This window comes from Lonchura striata, chromosome 13 (assembly GCF_050655825.1).
Source record: "Lonchura striata isolate lonStrDom1 chromosome 13, ASM5065582v1, whole genome shotgun sequence".
In the NCBI taxonomy this organism is placed as follows: Eukaryota; Metazoa; Chordata; class Aves; order Passeriformes; family Estrildidae; genus Lonchura; species Lonchura striata.
Genome location: NC_140715.1, coordinates 5,857,973 through 5,884,477, shown reverse-complemented (window position 1 = coordinate 5,884,477; position 26,505 = coordinate 5,857,973). Strand labels below are relative to the sequence as shown.

The following is a 26,505-nucleotide window of genomic DNA, read 5'->3' as shown; positions in this document are numbered from 1 at the left end:
TTATTAAAAGCAGTAATTCCTAAGTACATGGCATTTGTGGGGAAATGCTTGGCTGGTTTAGACAATACCATATAGTCTGTTTATCTTCCAGCTGTTCATAATTTTAATTTAGAGAGATATAATTTCTCCCAGGAAATTCATGTACTTTATTGTCAACATGAAGTGCATGGGGAGTGAGATTGGCTGAGTAAAAGGAGAAGTTAGCAGGGTTAGCAGCTACAGGGAAAGTGGTCACATCCCTTCCCTGTTCTCTGGGCTTAGAAATGGTAATTCCTCACAGGGAAAGTATTTGATCTTATCATAATTAGTACCTAGGATCAATTTAGTTGGTGTCCAGTCTGGAGTGGCTTAGTGAGCACTTTGATTGTTTGCATGTGCATTTGGGTTGGTTTTTGAGCCTTTCCCACATTATTTTAAGGTATTTAAAAATAAGTGGAAACAGGGTTTCACCAGCACATTTCAAGGTCAGATCCTACTCCCTGAAAAAACTCCTGCTAGATAACACTGAAGGGTATTTTCTAACACCAGTAGTTTGGCTTTTTCTAAAATATGTTTTCATTACCTGTATATCTGAGTATTTTCAGACATCTGTCAGAGTCAAGTCTTCCCCAGTGCTTTTTAAGTCGAACTTGAAAGGTTTAGCACTGCAGGTATTTGGCAATTGTTGTCAATTTTCTTTCATTATAAATACTAAAAATAGCTGCTTACTTGCTGATGAACTGCTTTGTAACAGCCTCCAGCCGTGGCTCTCATGGAGCTCCCACTTGGAGCACTGCTGTTAATTCAGGCAAAGCTCACTGTGCCTTCAAATCAGCATCACCTGCAGCCCCAGCACTGCTCAGCCTGCCAGGCTGGGCTTCCCCCAGTGCCCTGCTCCTGGCCAGGCAGAAACAATTCCTCCTTGGTGCCCAGCAAGGGACTGCTGGCACTTCTGCTCAGGAGAGGACACCAGGGATTCCAGGCCTGGGTCTTGCTGGGGTGGTTTTTGTGTTTTTCTTTTCATAGAATGGCTCTGTGGCTCCTGAAAAACTTGTTTTCCACCAATATATGCATGGTCCTGAGCACAGCCTTGGAATAAGTGTTTGAGGCTGGGTTGGACAGGGCTTGGAGCAACCTGCCCCAATGGAAGGTGTCCCTGCCCATGGCAGGGGGTGGAATGAAATGAGCTTTAAGGCCCCTCCAACCCAAACCATTCTGGGATTCAGCTGAAAGGGAGAAAAACTTCAAATTAACTAAAATATTTGAGCTGTTTCCCAGTCTTCCATCTGTTGGTGGAAATAAAACTTATATATTTAAAAAACAAACAAACAAACAACCCATACCAACCCCCAAATGAATAGTTTAGGTTAGTTTTACCCTGGAAGCTGATTCATTTATGTAACTACGGTTGGATGATGGTGTTGTGATTTATTTTGCACAAATAAGGCAGAATTTAGAAGGCTGATCTGCTGCATACAAGTAACTCTTTTCTTTGATCTTGTTTTCCTCTGCAACTTTTGACTGATTTAAACATCTTCTTATAGAAACGCTGTTGTTTTTATAAGGGGTTGAATTTTCAGGGGAGCAGAATATATTTATACACAGGCTTATGGCATATTGCAGAACTTTGTAATATTAATGTATGAAAAAATATTTTAAGCAACAAGTATAAATATATAACAAAAATATTCTTTTATTCACAGTTGCAGAAAAGGGTAAATAACATGTGCAAATGGTATTATAACATGTGCAAAGGGTATTATAACATGTGCAAACAAATGTTACTGTTCAGTCATTGATTTAATTGTGTACAGTGATAGGATGTGTCCTTGGAGAGTTTGGCTTTGTTATGAGACTAAAAATGGCCTTGTTGAAATGCAGTTTCCCAGGTAATATAAAGTTCCTTTCAGAGGGAAATCTATTTCTTTGTTGTTTCCCATGCTGAGGTATTTGGTACACAGTGGCTCAGTTAAATCCATCTTCTTCTGTTTCCTCATTGTCTTTCTCAGTGTCTACAAAAGTCAATGTCTGTAGTCAGGGCAATGCCACTAAACAGTCCTGGGCAGTGGGGTGAGGCAGGTGAGAGGAGAGGCAGTGCTTTCCCTGTGGGCTGGGCTTTGCTCCCATGCAGAATTTCACTTCCAGCTGTGGCTGATCCCTCCGTGCTCTGCTGGCAGCTCCCAGCCTGGCACGGAGTCACTTCCACCTGCCAATGTCACCCTGCCTTGCCACCACCTGCATCCTCCCAGCACAAAGATGCTCATTCTGCCCTGACTCTGCTTGTTGTTGGCTGTTCTCTGTGTGCTGGCATCATCTGCTTTCCAGGAATCTCAGCACTTCATTTTGTGGTGGCTGCAGAGATCATCTGCTCTGCAAGGGAGGCAGCTGCCCACCGTGCTCACGGTACAGAGGGCATGCCTGGTGCCTTTTCACTGCAGTCATTTATTTAATCTTTTATCTGAAATGCAGAGAGAAAACGTGCAGGGAGATGTCCCATTCCCACTCCCACTGCAGAGTGTCTCATCTTTCCTCATATCAGCTGCTGGGATGCTCACACTCCAGACTAAGAGCTCTCTGAATGAAAAGTCCTCAGTGGAGAGAACAACTCATCACACACCAAGAAAAACAAAACAAAACAAAAAAACCCCAAAAAATTATATTATGTGATAAAATACATTTACTATACTATATATATATTACATATACTAAATATAGTAACTATACTATGCAATAATACATATACTATATATAATAATAATTATTATATATATTATCTAGTATATATTTTATATATAAATCTTGGTAATTTGATGTTCTCAGGAAGTCAGTGAGATAAACTTACTTTCCTAGATACAACTTCGACTTGCAGATAGAAACCCCTAAGGTTCTTTCCTATGTGGCCTGTTACAAAATGTTTTCAAGTATTTTAAATTTAATAAAACATCTGGGGATTAAGCCAATGAGGAGTATTTTCCCCTTTGTAGAATATATGTGCAAATGAGTAAAAAAAAAATTGAAGAGATTACCCACACAAACTGTTCTTTGTCACTACAGAAAAAACTAAAAATTCAATACTCATAATTTTCATTAGTTGGAAGTGCAATTGAGCAATCCTTCTGTATTCCCCATTCTAAGTAACTTTGACTAGAACTTCATCTAATTAGAGATTTTCAGGAAATAAAATATGTGCAATTTCCTTGTATTTAACATTATTTTGAACAGTCCATTTTCATTTTTTTTTTTTAACCAGAAGCATCACAAAATAACCCTGCTGGTGTATTATATATTTGCTGCATAATCATCTCTTTTAAAATTCATAGTCTGCTGGTTCAATGCAAAGAAAATCAGTGGAAGAACGGAGAAGTAATTTTGCCATATCAATTCAAACTTCTTTCAAACATGAAGGCTGTGGGAGTTAATTACTGTGTGACATCCTGACACAACCATGTTAAGACATTACATTAATCTTTAAGAACAGGGTTTCAGCTTTGTGTCTGATGCCCATTCTTGATTAGCACTAAAGACAGCATGTGATTGTTAATTTTTTCATTAATTCAGAATATTTCTACTATGCAAAAATTTGTCTGGAATGCACAGAAAAGCAAAGGAGACAGAAGTGAGAAGAAAGTCACAATATAAGCAAAATTAGTGAAAGTAATGAAGTACCAAAAGTTCTTAAGCTGATTTACTTAGAGCCCATTCTGACAGCTCCTTCTATGCTTCATTTTCAAGCCATGAAGTTCCTTAAAGCATCAAAAACATCCCATTTCCAGGAGTTTGGCATAAAATGTGCATATAATATGCAGACTTGAAAATGTATTTTGGTTCCTAAATGAGAGCTACACAATGTTTAAAGCGTGTTTTGAGTAGATGCTGAAGGAAAAGCCACATACAAAGAACCAGTTGAAGGGTCTCACATGGAAACTTGGCTTTTTTGGCACAAAATCACTGCACTGACTGCCTCTGGGAGTTCATTGTGCTGCTGTCAGAGTAACTGGCACATTGCAGCATGCAGTATTCTGGATGCTTGGCATAGCTGTTTAATGCACATTTTCAAATCATGCTAATAAGAAAAACCACAATGTATGATTGATGTATAAGGCCCAATACTATAATTGAGACAGGAGCTGGGGCACACCATTTTGAAGCTGTTGCTTTCTGACCATGTTATATAGTTATACTCTGGGTGTACATTGGAAAAGAATTTCGGAATATGGCATTTGCTCTATCATTAGAATTCAATACGAATGGTTCAAGAAATTATTCTTCAGTCTGTAGCAAAGCTGAGTTGACATGAGGGACAAATACGATGAAATTATTCTCCTTTCTTTGAGCCACTGGCCATATTTTTCCAGTTACCATGGAAGTGGACTTCTTCCCAAGTGTTGCCATTATTGTGCTCGTCATAATTAGGTTTCATGTAGCCAAAAGTTTTAAAATATTCTTCCCATCTTGCATTACCCTTCATTTCTAAATCAACGATTGCCATGTTATTAGGAGACCATTCCTGCTGTTGCTTTGTGGGGATTTTCATTATTTCACCTGTAGTACCTGTGTGATTTAGTCTCTCCTGTCACACTGATTGATTGTCTGGCCTCTCCTGTGTATTTTGTGCCTCCCAGCATCAATTTATAGTTGCCATTTGCTGCTCCAGTCCTTGACAATGACCAGCACTGGGGTTTGGGACTGACCCACACTTTGAATCTTCTCATTCTGTAATGTGCCTTCTTCTGCATGTTCTGCACACAAAAGGGAAGAGAAAAGGTGACAAAAGCCCACAGGAGAATCATTTGACTTCAGCTGCTTTCCCTGGTGTTTGCCTTATGTTACAATACCCACCAGGTGTCTTCTGCACAACATTTTATGAAGATGATACTAAGAAGTTGATGTAAATTATGGACAAGTGTTGTTTTGTCTCTGCTATTCCCTGCTCCAGATCTCATAGAATTGGCATAATGACCAAATTTTTTCTACCCAAACTCAGGAAAGATCTTTAAAAATAAGAGTCAGTACATCCTCCAGGGATTGTAAGAACTTCCCTCATATTCCTCCTCTGTTCAAGTAGAGGATTCACTGATGAAAGTGCTGAGGCATCAGTTTTGGGGGTTCAAAAGACAGTGAATTTAGTGTAACTCTTTCTGGCTTCCTTCTCTCTGAAGGAACAGTACTTTGGGTTTATGGGAAGAAGTTCTGAATTGTAAAAACTATCCATGCCTTCACTGGCTTTTTGATGTGACTTTAAAAAAAACCATATGTGCCATCATTTTAATGGTTTCTTTGAATAAGTTTTCACAACACAGGAAATAGACTCTTTCAAACTTTATTTTCCTGTGTCTGCTTATCCAGTAGAAGCTGGTACTTGATTCATTCTTTGCACCTGTCATTACCTCAGTGCAGTGAGGAGTGAGGAGCCACAGCAAGCAGGAGCTGATGCTCATAAATTCCTCAGTGAATTCACTCACCTTCCCCTCAGTATCTGGGTTATTTACTCAGCTCAGAGCTGAAACAGTGAACTCCCAGATTTTAGATTCACGTGAACCTGAAAAGACATTGAAGAGCATCTCACTGCAGCTGGGCACTGCTTTAAAAGAATTCACCTGAAGAGTCTGAGGAAAGGGTTGTTCATTATTTTCAAAATGTTTCTAGTGCTGGATCTGATTTATGCATCTTTCCCAAAATCATGTTGTGGACCCACAAATGTTCTTTGTTTGGAACAAGGTGCAGAAAAGGCCAGGTTTTGCAAAGCCACCTAAGAACAGTCAATGTGAATTTAAGGTTTTGTTTGTTTGGGTTTTTTTTGGGGGGTTGTTTGTTTGTTTTATTAAATCCTCTCTTTGTTTTATGTTGCAAAAAGCTGATGTAACAATTCTAACTAGCTTGCTAAAAATAACTTGCAGATCTGAATTTTAGGTTTATTACCTATTTACACTTCAAAAGCAAGGACAACATGCAGACCTATTTTACTGTTAGACAAAATCATCATTTCTGAGGAATAGCCTTGAAAACCCATTTTGATTAATATGTTGTTTATGAATACAGAATTCTTTCCTTGCTCCATCTCAATCCCTCTGTTTTATTTTGAGGCATAATCAGCTTGAAATCAAATTTTTATCTTAAGGTGATGTGAATTTTCAGTTTTTTCTGTCTTAAATTATTTCTTTGTGTTACTTAAGGTACTGTTCTCCCCTGCTTAGAACAGACATCTAAATGTGTGAAACTGAGTACAGCTGCACTGGTTTCTATTCTTTGGGCTCTCTTTCCAGCCAAAAGTTTTAACAAATGTTTCTGACAATACAATAAAGTAAAGCAGAAGCAGCAGGAAATTCAGAGAGAGAGAGGAAACAGGAGCAGTTGAACCATGACAATTTTGTTGCTGTCCTAAGCCAAAACCCTGCATTTTTTTTCCCAGATTTAGCTCAGAGACTTTGGACTTTGAAGATCTTCCATAAATCTTCAGGCCCAAGAGTTTTATATGAGCTGTACATTAGAAGCATCTATCCTCATAAACTCAGGAAATATCATTGAAGTTATTGTGGGTAAAGGAATTTCAGCAGTTTTAGATCACAATTATTTAAACTGATGAGAAATTAATTCTGTTGTGACTGTAGAAAATTTATTGTTTCATTAAAATTAATTGAAAATGTGACAGTTTAATTTATGTCTTTAAAATCAGAGTTTAAAATTATATTTTCTCCTTTTTTTCACCAAAACCTCATGCTATTTTACAAGTACCTGTTTATTTTCATACCTGTGGCTACTTAATTAATGCCCCGTTTTGGTGAAAGTGGAGACTGAGGCAGGACAGTGAAATCATTGAGGCATTGGCAGGAGGCAGGAATAGCATTCAAACCCTGCCTGAGTGACTCCCAATGACAGGAATAGATAAACCCTTTAGGCAAAACACAAATGAATGAAAATATTTGGAACTTGACAGCCTGGAAATACTGCATGCTCCCTGAAAAAGTGTCCTTCCAGTCTGTCAGATAAAAATATCTGTGAAAGGGATATTTACAGAAGACAACTTACATATAATTATATTGTATAGAAACCTGTAAATATTTTTATATTTTCTGTGATTTCTACTGGGCATTAAATACGTCAGTATTTCTCAGGTGTCCCTGAGGTTTTTATATATCAGGCTAAAAGTAAAACCTAAAAAAGCTCTTCACAAAATTTTTCATTATATTATTATTTATATTTAGTTTATATTAATATGTCCACATTAGGAAATAGATTTCCACTAAAAAATTTAATGTGTGTTTAAGGTATGATTATTTCTACTCTATCTTGCATGATATTTTTGTTTAAAGAGTAAAGTACTGAAAAGTGTGGGATTTTTTTATTACAAGAGAAGTTACTAGCACCAGATTAGACCAGAGTCTGCCTAAACTGGATATGGTGTTGGCAGTGTGGAAATGCACAGAATTTGGGAATTATAAAAGCCTCAGAAATGGAAGACACCCCCTCCTGCTCCAGCCAAAAACCCTGATGAAGGGTAATGCTCTACCTGAGCAGCTGGAGCTCAAGAACTTGCTTATGTGAGTTGGCAAGAAATAAACTTTGTAAATCCAAGGGTCCAGAGCAATACAGAAAACTGAGCACTGACAAGGCCTTGACCTAAAATTTCTGTTCAGAAGAATAATGATGATGATGAAACAGAATAACCTGTCTTGATTCTGCCAAGCTATGTGGGGTTTTGTGCTGCCTAAAATAAATCACTCTTCTAGAATCCCCTTTTTTAAAGCATTTTAAACTGTTTGTGTCAAGTACCAGGCAGCTTGGGGGGAGATAAATGTCCCCATGTTTGTGGAGCTTTAGGGGGAAAAGTGTTTATTTGCTTGTGGGCAGTGTGGGACAGCTTCCAGCAGGAATCACATTTAGGAGTTGATCACATAAAGGTGGCAGAGCCTGGCAAGTGGCACTGGGGGCACAGGGCAGCCCTGTGAGTGTCACAGAGCAGTGACAGCCTGCAAGGACAGCACTGAGCAACATCTGCTTTCTTGGACTGCAGGGGATTTGATGGCACTTGGCATGTCACAAATCAGCCCCTTAATTCAGCTGGCAACATGAGCTGAGCCAGTGCTGGAAGATGGGATCAGAGGATGCCCTGGACAGTGGGGAGGCAGCTCAGCTGGGTGTGTGGGGTGGTGCTGGGAGTGGCACAGCACCACCAAAAATCTGCTGCCTCCCCCTGCCACAGCGTCCCTCTGGTCACCTTAGCAAAAAGAGCTTGGCAAGATGTGACAACGTGCATAGCTACTGAATTTCCATGATCCCATCAGCACTACGGGGGAATGTTAATGGATGGAAAGAAATTCTTCCGTAGGTTTTCACAAAGAACGTTTTCCTCCTGGAGAAGCTCACCCCTGGCAAGGGATCTCATCCAGCAGTCACTGCTCTAATGAAGCAGGGAGCTCCTTTGGGTGGTTGCTCAGTGGTTACGTGGGATTCCCTGTCATAAGCTTGCCAAAAGCTGAACTTTTGCTTCACCTCCCTCATTAAGAAACTGAACTTAGCCCTTCTGATTTATCTTTTTCTTTTTTTTTTTTTTTTGTGATGAGACTACAACTCCTTTCCCTGACTGTTCTGTTTCTCCAGTGGCTCTTAGAGGGCTGCCAAGGGTGCAGTGCAACAGCAGATCTTGTTTGCTGTGTTCTACCAGCCTCCAGTGACCAAAGGCATTTATTTAACTGGATTCCCTTCAGTTTAGTCTCTGATGTGTCTGATCACTTGTGAGCCAGGATAAAATCCAGGCATTCACAGCATCTGTAGCAATGAGCTGCAGAGTTAACACAGACCTGGGTTTGTTTATTTTGGATGCACACCCTGGCTGTGTCCAGGCCTCTCTGGTGTTTCCCTGAGCTGTGAGCACTCAGTCTCATCCCCACAGTCCTTTGGATTTTATGGGTCCTGTCACCTCCCTCCTCTGTCACATGTCCCTGACTGAAAGTCATTTCTGTGTCACAATTATTTGTGTGGTTTCCTCTCTATTTTTCTATTTGTTTATCCTTTTGAGATGGGACATCAAAACACCACAGAGAACTCAGCACAGCATTCCCTGGACAGAAACATATGGATATCCTGTGGTTTCTTAATCTTTTGCTGATAATCCTAATTATTGAATTATTGCATCCTCTGATGTTGCTAATCACTGAGATGGTGGGGAATTCTGGACCTGGCTGTTGTAACTATTAGATTTTTTTCTTGACTGGGAGTATCTTGTTGAAAGCAAATTATTATATTTGAAAAATTAGGATTGGTTTTCCCTTGTGTTCACCATTCTGTTTGCCCTTACAGTGTTTTCCACAGAAATATTTCCACTTAATAGCTTTAAAAAATTACCTATGAAGTGGAGGAAAATGATCACTTTCAGTCAATTTCCAATTTTGAAAACAACTGAATTATTAAAATAAATTTTATAAATATTTAACGATACAATTGATTTTTGTTTTACGAATGTCCCATGCTGGGAAGTCAGACAAAGAAATTAGATTTAGAAACATGACTTAATCATGCTGCATTAAGCAAGAGCTTAAATAGGTGCTGTTTTCAGGCTGGGGGGGGGGGGGTAATGCTCATGGTCTTATTCTTGGAAGAAGTAACTGTATGGTATTTTGAATGTTTATTTTCACTGTTTGGAATGTGTTTATAATCCACCTGGGGAAGAAGGTGGGCAGAGTGTTGTCCTGCCCTCCCCACCCATGAGAAAACTGAAAAGCTGCACTTTATATCTTTGAAGTGCAGCTCCTAAGGAATGATGTGAGCACAGGAGCTGTTTCAGCTGTCAGACCCGCAGAGGAGGTGATGCTGCCCTTGTGAGTGACCTGAGTTTGCAGAAGGTGACACTGGGTTTAAAAGAATTGCTCTGTTTTCTCAGGAATGCAGCAGAGTGTGCAGCAGGGAAAATGAAATGCTGTTGTCTGACTTTTCCAGCAGAGGTGGAGAAATGTTTTTGACAATTGTGTAATTTTTGTAGTGGGTAAAAAAATTGTGTAATTTCTTAAATAAATCCTGTGCCACTGTTCAGATTGTCACCTGCTGTGTTCATGTGTGATGCTCCCAGTGTGCTCAGTGCCAAATGTGCTTCCACCAGTATCACACACAGTGGGTATTGATTGCCAGAGGTTACATTCATTTATCTGTATCACTGCTTTTTTGGTTTTTTAGGGTCTTCTTGAGAGCCATCAACAAATTTGCAGAGACAATGAACCAGAAATTTTTGGAGAACATGAATTTTGAAGTTCAAGTAAGTATCTGGGGTTTTTAGCTGAGCCAAAGCAGCATGTGCACATCTCCAGAGCCCCTCCTGGGCTGTGCCCCCGTGTCAGTGTCAGACTGATATTTAAACTTTCAGATGCATTTGGGTGGGGCAGGATTGGACTATCTTCCATGTGACATCAGAGCTGGGCTTTGATTATTTATGATAAGACACCCAACCCGGGTATTTTCTTCTGTAACTCTGCTCAGGACTGGCAAACAAAAAGCTCTTTTTTTTTTTCCCTTTAGCTAGCCAAGTCAATCCCAGACGTAACACACAGAGCCTTTAAAATGTCAGTGCTGTGGATGTAGGACAGAAAGAGCTTAACTTTGCTGATTCCTAGAGTATTTGGCACTTAGAATTTATTTATGACTTGTAGTCTTCCCTGACAAGTCTATCTTCATCTATTTGTTTTTATTAGTTCTTTCTGTAATCATTTTTAATTAGGGTTAATTGGGTTTTTTGCTTGCTCAATATCATTCTGTTTCGTTATGCATTTTACCATGTTTGCCTGCCTTTAGATGAAAATGAAAATATCTGTAGTTTTCACATTCATTAAATTGGTGTTAAAATGTACATATACTTTTAGATTCAGGATTTGTCACTAAGTGCTGCCTGATCATGGTGTGTGAAGTTATTCTGTTTCACCCTTCATATAAAGTTCAGGGTTTTATATTTTATGGTTCATCTCACAGATTTTAATCTGTTTTAAATGATTCCACTTGTGCTAAAAGCTGCTTGGGAACTGGTCTCTTGGTCCTCAACACAAAACCCCTCGGTCCCAAATAGGTGCAGAGGGGCCACAGAAGTGATTACACAGGAAGAGTTTGAAAGACAGTAGTGAAAAGAAAGGCAAAAATTCATACTCTGTTACAGTGGCCTCAAGTAGGAAATGTAGAGCTTTTCCCTGCTTTATTCCATTAAAAATGTTTTACCTGCAAAAGGTGTGATTATACAAATATATATATGTATGATGTTAATTAAAATTTGGAATCACAATGAAATATGTTTCTTCCACTGAACTTAAAATAGATTTTTTTAGTAAATATCCCTGTTGGGAACTCTCAGGCCCTTGACATATTTATGATATAATCTGTCCTAGACTCTATCAGTTTATTAACAAGCAGTTTATAACCTATTGTTCCTGTAGCACTTGATCACTTTTTACTGCAGTATGTCTCAGTGATTTTTAAAAGCAGATAACCAAGGCCTGAAAGACATCACATTGCAGGATACCAAAATCACACAGACAATAAAGACTGGATCTGTCAAAGTTTTATTAAGGTGTACACTGCCTTTTTTAAACATGAAAGCAGCAGTTTGTTCTGGAGCCTTTATTTCAGCTCTTTCTTGTGGCAATTCTGTGCCTTCCAAAGGGGTTCTCAAACAACCAGGGATGTTGTAGTTCAACTCTGCACCTTGTAGTTCAAGGGAATGCATTAATGCTCTTTTATTCATGACTTGTCAAATATCTAGGCCCTGAGTAAGGTAAACAATGTTACAATAAATAAGTGGTGCCCTGTAAAGAATTGCAATGCCCTTAAGAGACTTTAAAGTACAAATCAAGGTGTTACCTTACTTTCCTTTCATGAAAAAAAAGCTCTGCAAACCTTCTAAGTGTTGCCTAAATATACCTATTCAAAAAGTTGCTACTGGACTAAAAAAGGTTTGAATACTGCAAAGTACATTGTCTAATATCCTTAATTATAAATTCAAATTTGATTTCCCACAGATTGGTTTTTTTTTTAATTAATATATTTTGGCTGTTAGCAAACCTGAGCAGTGGTTAACTCAAAGTAAATGAGAAACTCCTGTACTTCATAAAATAGTTCACATTATAGTACAGCTACTGTGAAGCTGTATTTCTATTTTTATTTACATTCCTATAAAAAATGAGAATGAGACAAAGAAACTTGCTTTTTCAATTTTGATTTGAGAGAAAATTTGGAAGAGTGTAACTGATGTTTGTGAAGAGCTGCAGCCTGATGCTCACATGGGCTGTTCATCCCCATCTCCAGCCCCACACATCCCAGCCCTCAGGTGGGTTTGGGACAGGTCCCTGAGCCCACTGCAGGAGGAGCTGAGTGGGCTGGGGAGAATGGACATGCAAATCAGTCAGAGTGTTATTTAAAATAAAAAGATGCCACACCTTTGTAAACAAGCGCATGATTTTTACTGTTTGCAGGATGGTGTTCTCAGATCAGATTATCAAGAGTTGGAGCAAAGTCTTAATTAAAAGAAAAATTTGAAAAGCTGTTTAAAGCACAGGGAAATAGATCTGAGGATTTTCACTCGGCTGAGTGGTTGCATGGCAATAAATAGTAGGCAACCAAAGCAAACAAAGCAAGTCAACTGTGAAGCAGTTGAGCATCTAAGAAAGTGTGGTTTAAATCTAGAGATGCAAAGAAGAAAATTTTTGCTCCAGTTGAGCTTGTTAAATGCAGAAAAATAAAAGGTTCCTAGCCTCTTTCTTATTTGCAAAGTAAATTGCTTTTTTCATTTATTATGTGATTTAGGTAGAAGGAAAAGAGGTGTTATCATTTAGGACCATTTGGGGGAAGGATGTGCTCTGTCTGATCAAGGGTGGCTCCTGTCCTTCAGTTTAGAGCTCAGCTTGCCTTAAAGCCATAGGTTCAATGCTGAAGCTGTCAGGTAGAGAGAGAAATCCCAAACCCCTGCCCAGCACAGTGGTGAAGGGCTGTTAAATTTCCTGCCTTAGCACAGGCACCCCTCAGATCCACCCTCCCATTTTGGCAGGGAGCCCTTCCCAGCCCCAGAGCTCCGACACCGAGGTTGTCATCGCACGGGCAGGTAGCAAGGGCCACAGTGGGCCTTTGGCTTGGGGATCTTTGATCTCGGAGGTAAAAAAACCATCTGATGTCTGAGGTTTTGTGCCTGCTGGGTGGGGGTTGTTCTCCTTGGTTTGGGTTTTTTCTGGGTTTGCACACAGAGTGCACATGGGTGGGTTCAGTCCATCAGTGGCACTCAGAGGTCGTGCTCGGTGTCAGCATGCAGCAAAACTTTGCACAACAAAACCAGGTTTGCCTAGAGGGCTTCTGTTATGGAATATTTACTGTTGTGCTGATAAAACAAAGCTGTTAGCTCCAGTGGAAATAATTTTAAAGGAGAGAATAGAATGAAATTTCATTAAGTGATTGACCAAAAATAGACCATGGAGTAGGAGTGAAGGAGAGCTCCCAATATTCATGGTGCCTAGAGTACAAACAGGGACAGAATCTTGCATAATGCATGAGTCTGCATTCTTCAGTACTGAACATAAACTGGAACATGAGGATTTAATGCACAGAAATCTGGAGTTTCAGTAAGAATTATTGGAATAGGTAAAAACCCTCAATATTTAGCAGTTTCTATTCTATTCAGGTCTTTGAATTTGAAACAAGTTATTTTCTTGTATTTATGTTAGATATAAAGAGGTTATGTTAAATATTGAAACAGATTATCTAGAAAGGCAGGGAATATTTTCTCACTCCAGGATTCTGAAGAATGAATTCAGCAGCTGACCTGTCTGAAGCAGTTTAGCAGCTCTTGGCATGTGGAGCTGGAGCAGCTGAGCTGGCAGCTGTCCTTCCAGGTACATGTTCAGAGCTTGCAAGGAAAAGTCTGAAGACTTGCAACTGTAGAAAGTATTCTAGCTTAAGGTTCCGTATTCATGGTTTGAAAAGGCAGGTGTCTGTTAAGGAAGGCAGGAACCTCCCCTGAAATGGAAAATGTAAACCCCCTCCCTCCAAATTGTTGTAATTTTGAAATTAAGGGGCTCTCAGGCAAAGATATGGGAATAGGAATAACAGTTCTGTACTAGGAAAACTAAAATTACAAATGCAGTGGTACAAACAAAACCAAACCCCTGCCAGAGTCAGAGCAGCCCTGTCCCCTGTGGGTCAGGGAGGTGGCTCAGCCCCATCCCAGGGGGGCTCAGCCCTCCTGCAGTGCCAGCTGTGCTTCTGCTGGAGCAGGATCCTGCACAAGGGGGGAGTTTTCCTTGGAGCTCCAGGGCTGGGGAGATGGGCCTGGGCTCCTCTGGGAATGCAGTGGGAAGAAAGCTGCTCCTTGGGAATGCAGTGGGAAGAAAGCTGCTCCCCTGGGAATGCAGGGGGAAGGAAGCTGCTCCTCTGGGAATGCAGGGGGAAGAAAGCTGCTCCTCTGGGAATGCAGTGGGAAGAAAGCTGCTCCTCTGGGAATGCAGGGGGAAGGAAGCTGCTCCTCTGGGAATGCAGGGGGCAAAGGCTGCTGTGCTGTTCCCAGGTCAGATTGTATCCAGGTAGGAATGCTTGGCTCCTCCCCTGGGCAGAGCATCTCTCCATGGATGATGGAATTTTCTCAGCCACGCAGGGACACTGACTGGCCCATGAACAGGAGATAATTAATAATTAATGGCCCATGAACAGCAGAGATCTCCTGGAGGGAGGATTGGCTATGGGAGAGATAAAGAAACCTGCCCAATGAGCAGAAGATATCTGCCCCACCTCTAACAGATGAAATAGAATACACACCCCCATTTCCTACCTAAAACAATTCAGGATGACCCTATAGGAGAGAATATAAGGAGATACATTGATGGCATGCAGGAAAAAAAAAGGCAAGCAGGTCTAAAGTTAGACTTTCCCCTGGAGACCATGACAATCAATGTCTTATTGCTCATTCGACATCTTTGTTGCATTTCACATCAACAAAAAGTTTGATCAGTGTGATTGCAAATTGCTTATTTTTCTCTTTTCCATCTTTTTGTTTGTTTGCTCCCAATATTATTTAAAATAATACTCCCCAGGATTCTCTTGGTTGGTTGCAGAGCTGTCTCAGGCAGTGTCTGCCTGACACTGGTCCCAGACAGGACCAGGTTATGCAGTTGCACAAGGATTTGTTGTGGGCTGCCTTTGATGTTTCCTTTGGAGGTGAGGAATGCTGGTGGTGTAGGAGTCATTAGCAGCTTCTCCTCGTAAAGACAAAGGAAATTCAGCCATTGGCATAACATCCAGTCTTAAAACATGTTGCAATGTTGGGATTTCTGCTGCTTTGTATCAAGTAACAGCTCTTTAGGGATTTGCCAATTTCAAATGTGAAGACTGGACACCATGTCCAGACCACTGCTTTGCAGCTGGACTTTTGCAGGGCAGAACAGCTACACTATCAAAAGGTGTAAGTTCTGAATTCATGGTGCAGGAATTGAGATAGGCCCTTCAAAAGAGGCTTAACAAACAAACAAAAATCTTAAAAATTGTGGATTATATTTTTGAAAATGTGTTCCCTGAAAGTCGCCCTGGTGTCTTTGGTTTAATTGTAATAAAAAGTGTGGGGTTTTTTGTACCTATGCAATACATTCATGGTATCCTCAACAGCTGTCTGAGAAGATGCCATCTGTGGTAAATAGGACAATTCCTGGACATTTTTGTTTCTGTTGGCCGCTGATGTCACTGCAAGGTGTTGCCCTGTCCAGGACAGAATATTTTCACTCTGCTGTCACTGTCACCTCCTGGCTCCATCACCTTTGCTTTGGAGCCTTGTTCTGCACAGGAGGGGTTTCCATGCAGGGAGGAACACCCCCAGCCTGTGACCATCCCACCCTTGGTGCTCCTGGATTCCTGCATGGCTTTCGAGCAGGATTCCTTCGGGAATGACCCTGCTTGGAGATGGCAGCGTCTGACACCTCCAGGGCAGGGCAGGGTGACCAAACCCAAACCATTTTGTTGTGCTCACACAACTGTTTTAGAGCCACTGCTCTGGAAATGCAGCGTTATTGATTCCTGCTCCTCCCTCCCCTCCTCCATTAGCACTACATTTACAGGGCATTAGAAAGGATTATAATTCTATATCCGTGCTGTTAGAGCGATTGTAATTCATATATTAATCACCAATGCCACAGAATTCTATTATAAAAGGCATAGTCCAAAATCTAATGTCAGTCTGATTTGAAAGAAAATGCTTATTTTTGTGTTTTCCTACCCTTCTTGCATGAGCTATGCTCCATTAATAACTCAGCGGTAATGAAATGTATTCCAACAAACACAATGCACCAACAGAATTGTGCAGCTTATTATTTTTTATGTTAAAATCTTCTTTTAGAAACCCCAAAATCAAAACCCTCAGGGCATTACAAACACACAGGGGAAAAATACACACTGTAAAAATCTACATGTGACAGACATTGCAGAAACAATGCAGAGGTTAATAGGGAATGAAACCATTGGGAAATTTAGCTCAAATTAACTACTCTGGAAATATTAAAGTGTTATATTTTTATATTATCTATCATACTCTGCATTTGAAAATTATCAAATTACAGAGTCTGAAGTTCATATTTGATCATACCAGAAAATATCAGCTTTCAGTTGTTTGTGAAGGAGGAGGCTGCAGCCTTTACTCCTGGGTGAATTTTTAGGATAATCTCTTCGTGAGATGGCTGGAAATTTCCTGCTAAATTAATTCCACCTTTTCTAATTCGACAGATGTCCAAAACACCTTGGAATTCTATTATGGGGTTAAGAGAAAACAAAACGTGTCTCATAAGAATAATTTTTGCATTTTTAAAATCTGTTTCCATATTCTTTTACTTCAGAGAGACCACTTTGTCTCATAGAGTTTTAAAGTTAGTTTTGGTGCTTAAAACCTTGTGAGCCCTTAATTTGAATATGCTATTGAAAGGAAAAGGATCCCATTTTTTCAGTCATTTTGGGGTACTCTGAGGATGAAAGAAGTTTTTTTATAAATAAGGAGATTAAGTCTGTGGGGTGTGTCTCTGACAAAGGTGGCACTGAACTTGGAGCTGTTAAATGAAATAAGAGACCATTTGGGAATAAGCCTTCATTTTTCTCCCCACAATCTAGGACAATTTGAAGAATTTTCCATTTCAGTGCTATAATTGACATATACAAAGTGTGTGCCCTGCACATCAATAAACATAGCTTCCCAAGGGGCTGAGAACTCCACACTGGCCAAAATAACCTCTTAAAATATTTGGTAAGAGAGTTAAACAGGCTTTTCATGTCACTGCTGAGGCAGTGAATAGTGAGACTCCAAGATCAGAAGGCAAAGAATGAATCTGTTTATAAACAAGTACATCTCTCTTTTATAGAGAACATAATGAAGACTAATTTCATTGGTCTTAAAGTAAAAACATCGCACACCATTGGTGCACTACAAATAACACACGGTGGCAGAACATATCTATAAACAATATGAACAGAAAAGAGAGATAATAAATAGTTTACATTCCTCTCAGACTTTTTCCAGTCTTAGCCTGGTAGAAATCTCTCCTTTTCTCTCTGACTGATCTGTGAATATCTATACTTTCAGAGCATAAACAACATTTGTGCTGCTGAGCAAGGCTCTGCATTGGCTGCAGAGCTGGGTTGGTGTGTGCAGCAGAGCCAGCTGTGCTCACACACACTCACAGAGCCCTCCAAGGGCTTTGGGAGGAGCAGCTCTGCTGGGCACAGCCTCCAGCGGACAAATTAACAGCAGGATCATCCTCAAATTATAGAGGATGTTTGAGAATTGTATTTATTGGGGGAAATGTCTGTGGTTCTGGGTGTGGTTTTGTGTGTTGGGATCTGGTTTTCCTGGTTATTTGCACATTGGAGTTTTCCAGGCTACAAAGGGCAGAGGCCACTAAAGTTTTTGATAGAATATTTTGTTTCCAGTTTAGTGGGGGTTCCTAATCCAGGCTTGTATTGCACCATACAAAATGAAGAGCTCAGTCCTGTGTTTTGTTCCATCCTTTGAACCACCACTGGATATGTTCCTCATTGCCTTCTGCTCTCTCACTGAGCTCTACCACTGCTTTTAGCTACAGCTGCATTTTTAAGTGTTTAAAGCTGCCGCTGACTGCCTAAAAGCTTCTGAAAATTGTATTTCCTTCCTTAAATTTGTATTTCCTAGGGAAGTTTCTCTTTTCCCTTTCTAGTGTGTGAGAAGTGCTTGTTTTTAATTGTCTGTAGAACAAATAGTTTGCTCTCAGGAATGAAGGGTTGTGCACTGTAAGCACAGAGGCCTTTTGTCTACTTCAAGTACAGATTCAGTACTATCAGCTGTTATTTAGGGATGTATTTTGTCCTTCTTTCATGTGGAGAGCTCTTCACAAATTACACTGGAATTTCATACAAAGGGCTGTTGAATTAGGATCTGAAGAGGAGGCAGGAGATGCCTTTTGAAGTGGTGCTCAAATGCAGTGTAATTACATAGATGCCTTAGCTTGGTTTGGTAAGCTCCACCAGCATGTAACATGTTCCCCACGTCCTGCTTTGGTTCAGGGCTTAATGTTGTTGGTTAATGAATCTCATGTGAATCCTTTTTTTTAGCAATATTTATTCAGCTGCTCTGTTATTAAGAGCAAATGTTTAGTAGTGGTTATTAAAATTCATCTTTCTTGCTTTTCTGCTAATTGCATAATACTAGTGATGTACATCTCTGCATAACATAAAAATATCATATTGCTCGCTTCATTTGGTTTCATAAATTATTCTGCATTAGACATCATTTAATATTATTCTTGCTTTCCTCAAAATTATTATAATTTCCTTATATTCAATTTACAGCTGTGGAACAACTATTTTCATTTGGCTGTGGCTTTTATTACCCAAGATTCACTACAGCTAGAAAACTTTTCCCATGCAAAATACAACAAAATCCAAAACAAGTAAGTAAAATATATCCTTTAGCTTATATCTTTAATTTTGTGGTAAAATGATTAAAAGATAATGATAAAAATACCTTTCATATTCCTTTCCTCCCAGATATGGAGATATGAGACGTTTAATTGGCTTTGCTATCCGTGACATGTGGTACAAACTTGGTGAGTAGCAAACTGAGCTTCACTGCAACTGAATCTCTCATATAATGTTTTTTCCATTGAAAAATATCTGACATGAAGTGCTTTTGTTGTATGCTATTTGAACTTAAAACATGTTTTCATTCCTGTGATTAAACTTGGAGCCGAGATACAGTTGGACCACTGCCAAGTTTGTATTTAAAAGAGAAATCAAAACCTTCTCTCAGATTTCAAACATGACTGAAATCAGATTTCAGAACCTTATTTTGCAAGATTGAGACTGGATTAATTTTCCCTGAGAAGGTTACTGCTCAGCCTGAACCTATGATTCTGCAAGTTAGGAGAGTCAGATTTGGAATCTGCTTGGATTAAAATTCCAAAAAATTTTTACATTTGTCACCCAGCCAGGTTCTGCTGCTCCTCCTTTGAAAGTTTCTCATTAACTCCTTTGGGATCATTTCTTATTAACTGAACCGAGGCAGAATATTTGTTTTATACTGCACCATTTCTGTGTGGCATTCTCATTGACAATTCAGATGGCACACAGCAGAGACGAGCATCAGATTCAGGTGCTCCTGAGCGTGGAACAAGTCTCACCTCTGTTGATGAGAACATTTTTGTCTCCTCACAAGGTTTGGGCAGCACTGACACTCTCACAGCTCCTTGGGTTTGCTGCTGCTCTGCTCCATTTTCCAGGGCAGCGTTGGAGCCACGCCTGGGACCTGGCTGAGCTCTGCACATTTGGGTGTTTTTGGCAGCTGATGTAACCCTGGTGCTACCAGACAATTCAGTGTGGGGTTAGCACCTGAGTTCTGTGGATGGTGTTTTTGTTATTCCTGCTGATTTTGGGTGCATTGGTTGGTTTGATTAATCTAATTTTATCCTAAAAGCCAGTCATGGTTTTCTCCTTCATAGGAAGGTTACTCCATGTGACATTACTGTGTCCTGCTGGTAGAATCTGGGCTGTTCTTAGGGTAATTTATTACTTTCTACTCTAAATATTTATAAGGAGATATCAAAAACTTTAAAAATCGAGTTCTTTACTGAAAATATCAACTCCTGTGGCATTCCTGGCACTGCATTCTGTAACCTTAGAAGGAGACATTATCCATCCACATGCCCCAGCTTCTGAGAAGAAATGAAGTGACTGAGTTGTAAGACTTGACCAACACAGATGGCTTAAACACTACTTTAAATGATTGTAGCTACTAGATGTCTTCCTAAAAATATGCGATCTGCTCTTCAAATATTCAATTTTTGGTTTTGTTTCAGGCCAGAATAAAATTTGCTTTATTCCGGGGATGGTTGGGCCCATCTTGGAAATGACTCTTATTCCAGAAGTTGAACTACGAAAAGCCACGATCCCAATTTTCTTTGATATGATGCTGTGTGAATATCAGAGGACAGGAGAATTCAAAAAGGTAATTACAAATGCTCTGTGTGAAAATGCATTTAAATATCACACATTCGGTATTTCTGGTAAATGTTTATCAAGTGAGTTTTCTGCTCACACAGAGTGAAATTCCAAATATTAAAACCAAAGAAGCAGCAAATGGAGAATCTCCAGAGTGACTTAGTTTGACTTAAGCAAAACTTGTTGCATTGACAGCAAGAAATAGTTGAGATAACAAAGAGATCCAGGGAGTTTGCAGGATCTTAATCAGGATTTTACTGGAAAAGGTTCTGAGCAGCAATACTTACATTGAAGTCAGCCCTTTGTTAAGTAGGAGATAGAACTGAATGACCTCTAGGGATCCTATATAATCTAAATAATATTTACTTATGCCCCTTCCTTGTGACATAGATATTGGTAAGCCAAAACTTCCAGGTTTTAATACAGAGTCTCTGAAAGGAGTAGCAGTGAATAGTTAATTACATATTATCAGATTTATCAGGAAACTGTACCATTTTAAATGTTTACTGTGAGGAGAAAAATCACTGTGGAGAACTAAAATTCTTGGAGTGTTTGTGGCAGTCATTTTGAAAAGGAAAAAGAATTTTTAAGTCACTACTATGAAATCTTTTTGATTGATGCAATAGAACTTGGGATGGTGGGGCACTAGGGATTGTAATCTGAATTTTCTGCCACTGCTTGCTGTGTCTGCCTGGGCAGTGGAATATCCATCCCTGTGTGACATCTCCATTCTCCTCGATCTCTTTGGGCATGGAATCACCTCGTTCTGTGTTTGCACACTGCCTCCCACAGTAAATGATAAACTGGATATTCAGCTCTGCAGTTACACAAATAATTAATTCAGAGCAATCTGTGTAAAGGAAAATTGCAAACAAAAAGGCATAATTTTGGACACATATAAATATAAATATCACGTATACCCAGCTATGTTTAATACTTTAAATCGTTTGGGGCATTTCTGTGTCAATGGAGTGTGGAACAAATGAGCAGATGGAATTTCCATTTTGGTCTGTATTCCACAGTGCAAAGCTTTTGGTTCAAGGCCAAGATTAAAAACCACTTTGTTTCTGTGCATCTGTTCCCTCTGTGTCCTGATAGTCCTATATTTGCCTTCTTAAAAATGTTTTCCTTCTCATGGCTTATACCTCATCTCTTGGGAGAGACACACAGATCTGTACAGCCCAGGAATCCTGAAACCCATCACTCATCCTGCCTGATTAACAGGAGCAGCAGCCTGGGAGCCTGGGAGAGAGAGGCCAGGCACTCCAGTGCCCACTGAATCACTTCTCCTGCCATAAAAAGAAGTTTCAGGTGGTATTTTACAGTGCCAAGGAACAAGGACATTGGGTTTATTGCACCTTAAGGGGGAGTTTTCATCAGATGGTGCAAGAACTATTTCATAATTGAGCAGCTGAGTCTCACTGGACTCTAATGTTCTGCTTTAGGAATTGGGATCATTTGCTCATCAGGAATCATGGGGTTTATCCTCTCCTTTGCAATGGATGAGGCAATTAAGATAAAAAACTTGCCTCTGTAAGTTTAGCCATTCTGGTAAATTTTTTAAAATATGCATTTTAAAGGAAAGGTACATTAAGTTTTATGTGTTAAAATTGTTACCACCTTGATTTAAAGGAGCAAATAAGTAATATGAATGGCTAATTACAAGGTGCACAAACACATAAACTCCAGGTTTTGGTAGTGGGCAATTTTCATTTGCAAATTGACATTTAGTTTTTTTTAGAGCTTTAGTATAAAATTTTGAGAATGACAACATGTTATTTCAAGAGTGCCTGGGGCACTCAGGAGCCCAGAATGACATTCACTTAAAACATAATTTTGTGGAACTTTAAAAATAAATTATTTATTTCTAATCTAATCTTCTCTAATGAGAGAAGAGGGGGAAAAAATCACAAACAGAAACATCTTTATGAGCTGAGCCTGTACCAGCACAGGAACCAGATCTTGTCTGGTACCTCCAACATGTTTTAATAACGTTTCCCAAAAATCCTGTCTCTGTTACCATCCCTCTGCTAAGACAGGGCTCTGTTCTGGGGGGCACAGGGGGTGTGCTGGATCTGGGGGCTGTGTCCTGCTGTACGCACACAACATACAGGCAGTAAGGATAGACAGTAATTTAAATTTATCCAGCAAGAATTATATTTTATTTAGCTATTTCTAAGAAATAGTCTAATCCCAGAGAAAACAAAATTCCACCTGTGGTTATCTCAAGAATGAATTGCTCTACAAATATATGTAATGGCTTGGAATCTGTATGTAGGTGTAGGACACGGTAAGATATTTTCTTGCAATCCTTTCTTCTACTTTGCACATGTATTTCCCATTCACCCAGAGCAGTGTTACATAACTCGTAATTTTAACTCTCATTGAAGATGTAGAGAGGGAGCCATTAATATCTACTAATTTTAGCTATGGAGGCTCTGCCTATCATGAGCTCAGAGAGCTGGGAATCTTGGAAAGCCAATTTATTAATCTCTCAGTGTCTGTGGATAGACTCAGTCCTCCAAATGTATTCCTTTCTCCTTCAAATAAAGAGCAGCTCATTGCTTATGTGAGACAAGCTCACTGCTCATGTGTTCAGAAAGTCCCATCCTCCAAATGCTGATAACCCATCTTTCCATTCCTTGAAAGATCAGGTTGTGCATTTTATTGATATTATGTATTTTATCCCAACGGAAGACACATCATCAATGCATTTTATCCCAAAGGAAGACACATCATTAAGAGACATCGTCCTGCTTGTTCTAGCTGTGATCTGGGACCAGGAGTTAGAAAATTATTGCTTAAAGAAACAAGTAAAAAAAACAAACAAGGAAAATTGGCTCTTTGCAGAGTAAATGAAAATATCATTTAAATAAACATGGAATTGAGTTACATTGTGGATTTAACTTGGCTTAGGAAAGATTAATTCATCTGTGTTTATATTTTTGCTCAAATAAATCATTCTGTTTGTGTTTAGTATTTTCAGTTTAGTACCTCTCGTGGGTTCTGCAAATTGCTGGAGCCATCTGGGGAAGTTTTCTGTGTTTGCTTTCCTTCCTGGCTGCTGTGGGACCGTGTCAGAAATCAGTGCTGGCTGCTGCTGTGTGCTTGGGTTTCCAGACTCCTTGTCAGAGGGCAGACATTGACTGCAGGGCAGTGTCCTGCTGTTCTGAGCTCTCACAGGGGACTGAGAGGGTGGCTCAGGTGTCCTCAGCAAGCTCCTCTGGCACAGCAGATCCACCTGCTGAAAATAGCCACATTTCTTCCTCTCAGCTCTCAAAATCTTGTTATGTGTAAAGTTTCAGAAGGATGCGAGATCAGCAGCAGGGCTGAGTTGTACAGCCTGGTGTTTCAGAGAGATCCACGTGGAAAACATGGATGTGTTTTCCAAGTGGAGATTCCTTGGATCTATTAGAGAAGCAGGTGGGTTTACAGCTAAATTGGTGCCAGTGGCAATTAGGCACACTCTGTTTAAGTGAGAGGAAAAAGACACTTTCCAGAATTGGCACAGAAACTTTAAAACTTTATTCTGTATTTCTGCCAAGTTTTCATTTGAGCCAAGCAACTGATGTTTTAACTTCCTGCAGGTTGTTGAGAAACTGCTGGAAAGATGCTTAGGAAGAGTTTTTTTGTTTAGATCCTGAAATGTGAAAATATTGCCTCTTTGAGAAGTAATCAATTCTCTACCTGCTGAATAAGTACTGGGAAGGATTTAAGAGATGGATTTAACTGGTGCTTGACCTGCACTATATTCACAGATTTGTCTTACTGCAGTAAGCCCACAGAAAATGGCTGGATTGGATGGTTTTCTCAATATTTCCTTGTCCTGAAATTGCCATGCACCTGTGCTACACACGTTAAATACTAATATCCATCCTGCTTGCACATAAAAATTAACTCAGAGCCCTTTAAACTTCTATTTCAGCCAAGATGAGACAGAGTATTTTTTTTTCTGTTAAGCTATTTTTCAATGATAGCTCTTTATTCCCTAATATTAGTATATTCTGTTCAACAGGCAGTCTTTCATTTGTATTCCAATTACAGAGAAAGAATTAACATTAGAGCAGCAAAACCTGCAAGTAACAAAGTGGTGGAAATGGCTCCTTCCTCCCTGCCCCTTTCCAGAGCAGAGTGTGCCTGTGCTGCCACTGCTCTGAGCCCACGTTTTGCTCCTGGTGTGAGCAGTGGAGAAGTTTGGCTGCTCAAGATGCTGTTTCAAAGCTCCTTGAAAGAAGCAGAAACCATTTCAGTTTCTGCCTCAAGAGCAGTTTGCAGGATCAGGGTGGCCAATAGATCTGGGTTGGACACTGGAGGAAAGAGGGGAAAGAAAGTTTGGCCTTTGATCTTGTAAAATGATGAATTATTTTTCTGGGTAGAGAGTTTGAATCATGACCTACTTGAAGGAAGTACATCTAGTAACATTTTCCTTTAGAATATAATGTTCTTTAAAACTGAAGGAACTATAAAAACACATCTGAAGAGATGTGTGACCTGCTTGGTGCTCTAAGAGGAAGGACTGTTTTCTCTGTATAGCCCTGGCTTGGCTTCTTCAGCTCAGAGCTGAATGTTTTGATGAGGATATATTGAAATAAGGTAAAATATTTTGCACTGCAGTTATCTGAAAGAACCATGTCTGAAATACTACAGTAATTCTTTGTACCATGAGAGTTCCAGTTCTCTGATGGGATGATCTGGATCCCAGCCTGCCAAAGCTCTCAATTACACAGAAACACTCCAGGGAGAAACAGAATTATTCATGTACTGACAATTGTGTGAAATTTTGTATCAAAGAAGAACGTGAAAACTTGCTGCATTAGCACAGTAATGAATTCTGTCATTTTTACAGTGGTTTAATAATTAGATCTATGTAAAGCAACTGAGCTTTATTTCAATGTAGGTCTCCACTAATGCTCTCCCTGTGCCTCTTGATGTGTTAATGACTTGTCAAGAACCCTGAGGTGGATCTCTCCTACCTTCTGAACAGGGTGCAGTTGTTTGCACGAGGACAAAGACTGTAGCTGCAATAACCCTGAGCTTGTGTCTCATGTGCTCAGTTCAGGGGAAGCTTTGTGAAAATCTGTGTCCAGGCTTTCAGCTGTGCTAAAAGCCCACACCAGAATATGCCCAAGCATTTAACCTTTGGGAATAAGGAACATAATTACACAAAGGTAGATTTTTGATGCCATGTTGAAGTGTGTTGACCTCTGGATAGCTGCTCAGTGTTTTGATTTTTCTTTCTTTATTAGTTTGAAAATGAAATCATTTTGAAGTTGGATCATGAGGTGGAAGGAGGACGAGGGGATGAACACTACATGCAGTTGTTTGAGTCCATGTAAGTAGTGCATGAGAATAAATAGAACAAATGCCTTCAGGATGTGTTTCTGTTTTATTGTTCCCAGTTCTCAGGTTGGTAACCTTACCTAAAATAGAATCTTAACAACTTTTTTCATTAAGGGACTGGAAATACCATGATGCTTAACTACACCTGGTTTACATTGCAGTTTTGCTCATTGAAATTATTTTCCTGGCTGCTTTTCACTGTTTTGTGTTTCAGCTAAATTATGAAGTTATACCTAACCTGCATTTTTACATGTCTAGATTTGGATCCAAGGGATTATTCAGACAAGTCTGAATTTAAATAAGGCTTTGTGATGTTGTGTGCATGTTTTACTTCCTCAAAACCTGCTACCCTGTATGGGTTGTATTTCTGGGTAGGGGTAGCAGTCTTTACAAAGTCACATCTCTCATCAGATGAACCATGAAAGCTTTGGGTACATACACAGGTGACACAAAGAATCATTTATTCTGTTTCTTTTCACAGCAACTTTTATCAAATTTGAATGTTGCTGTCTAGTTTCCTTCAGGATTTCCCTTAGGGTAAACAACCCCAGTATTTCAGTTTATCATATGGAATGATTTCTGGATGTTCCTACAATGTCTCCATCTAGTTTGAAATACTAGATTGCCTTAAAGCTACAGAGAGTGTTCAAACTGAGACTTTATCTATGCAAAAAGCAAAGCTTCCCTCAGATCTTGTGTATGTGACCAGTTGAAGTTTACTCTTTTTGAGCT

General features: G+C 39.7%; 1 protein-coding gene across 1 annotated transcript in view; it reads left to right on the top strand.

Moving 5' to 3' along the window:
* The window catches only part of DOCK2 (dedicator of cytokinesis 2), a 158,896-nt gene that overhangs the window by 101,723 nt on the left and 30,668 nt on the right, over positions 1-26,505 (top strand). Inside the window, exons 30-34 of the mRNA XM_021531902.3 lie at positions 10,147-10,225; positions 18,787-18,887; positions 18,985-19,043; positions 20,292-20,440; positions 25,680-25,765. Coding sequence (XP_021387577.3) covers positions 10,147-10,225; positions 18,787-18,887; positions 18,985-19,043; positions 20,292-20,440; positions 25,680-25,765 — 474 coding nt within the window. The remainder of the gene's footprint in view (positions 1-10,146; positions 10,226-18,786; positions 18,888-18,984; positions 19,044-20,291; positions 20,441-25,679; positions 25,766-26,505) is intronic.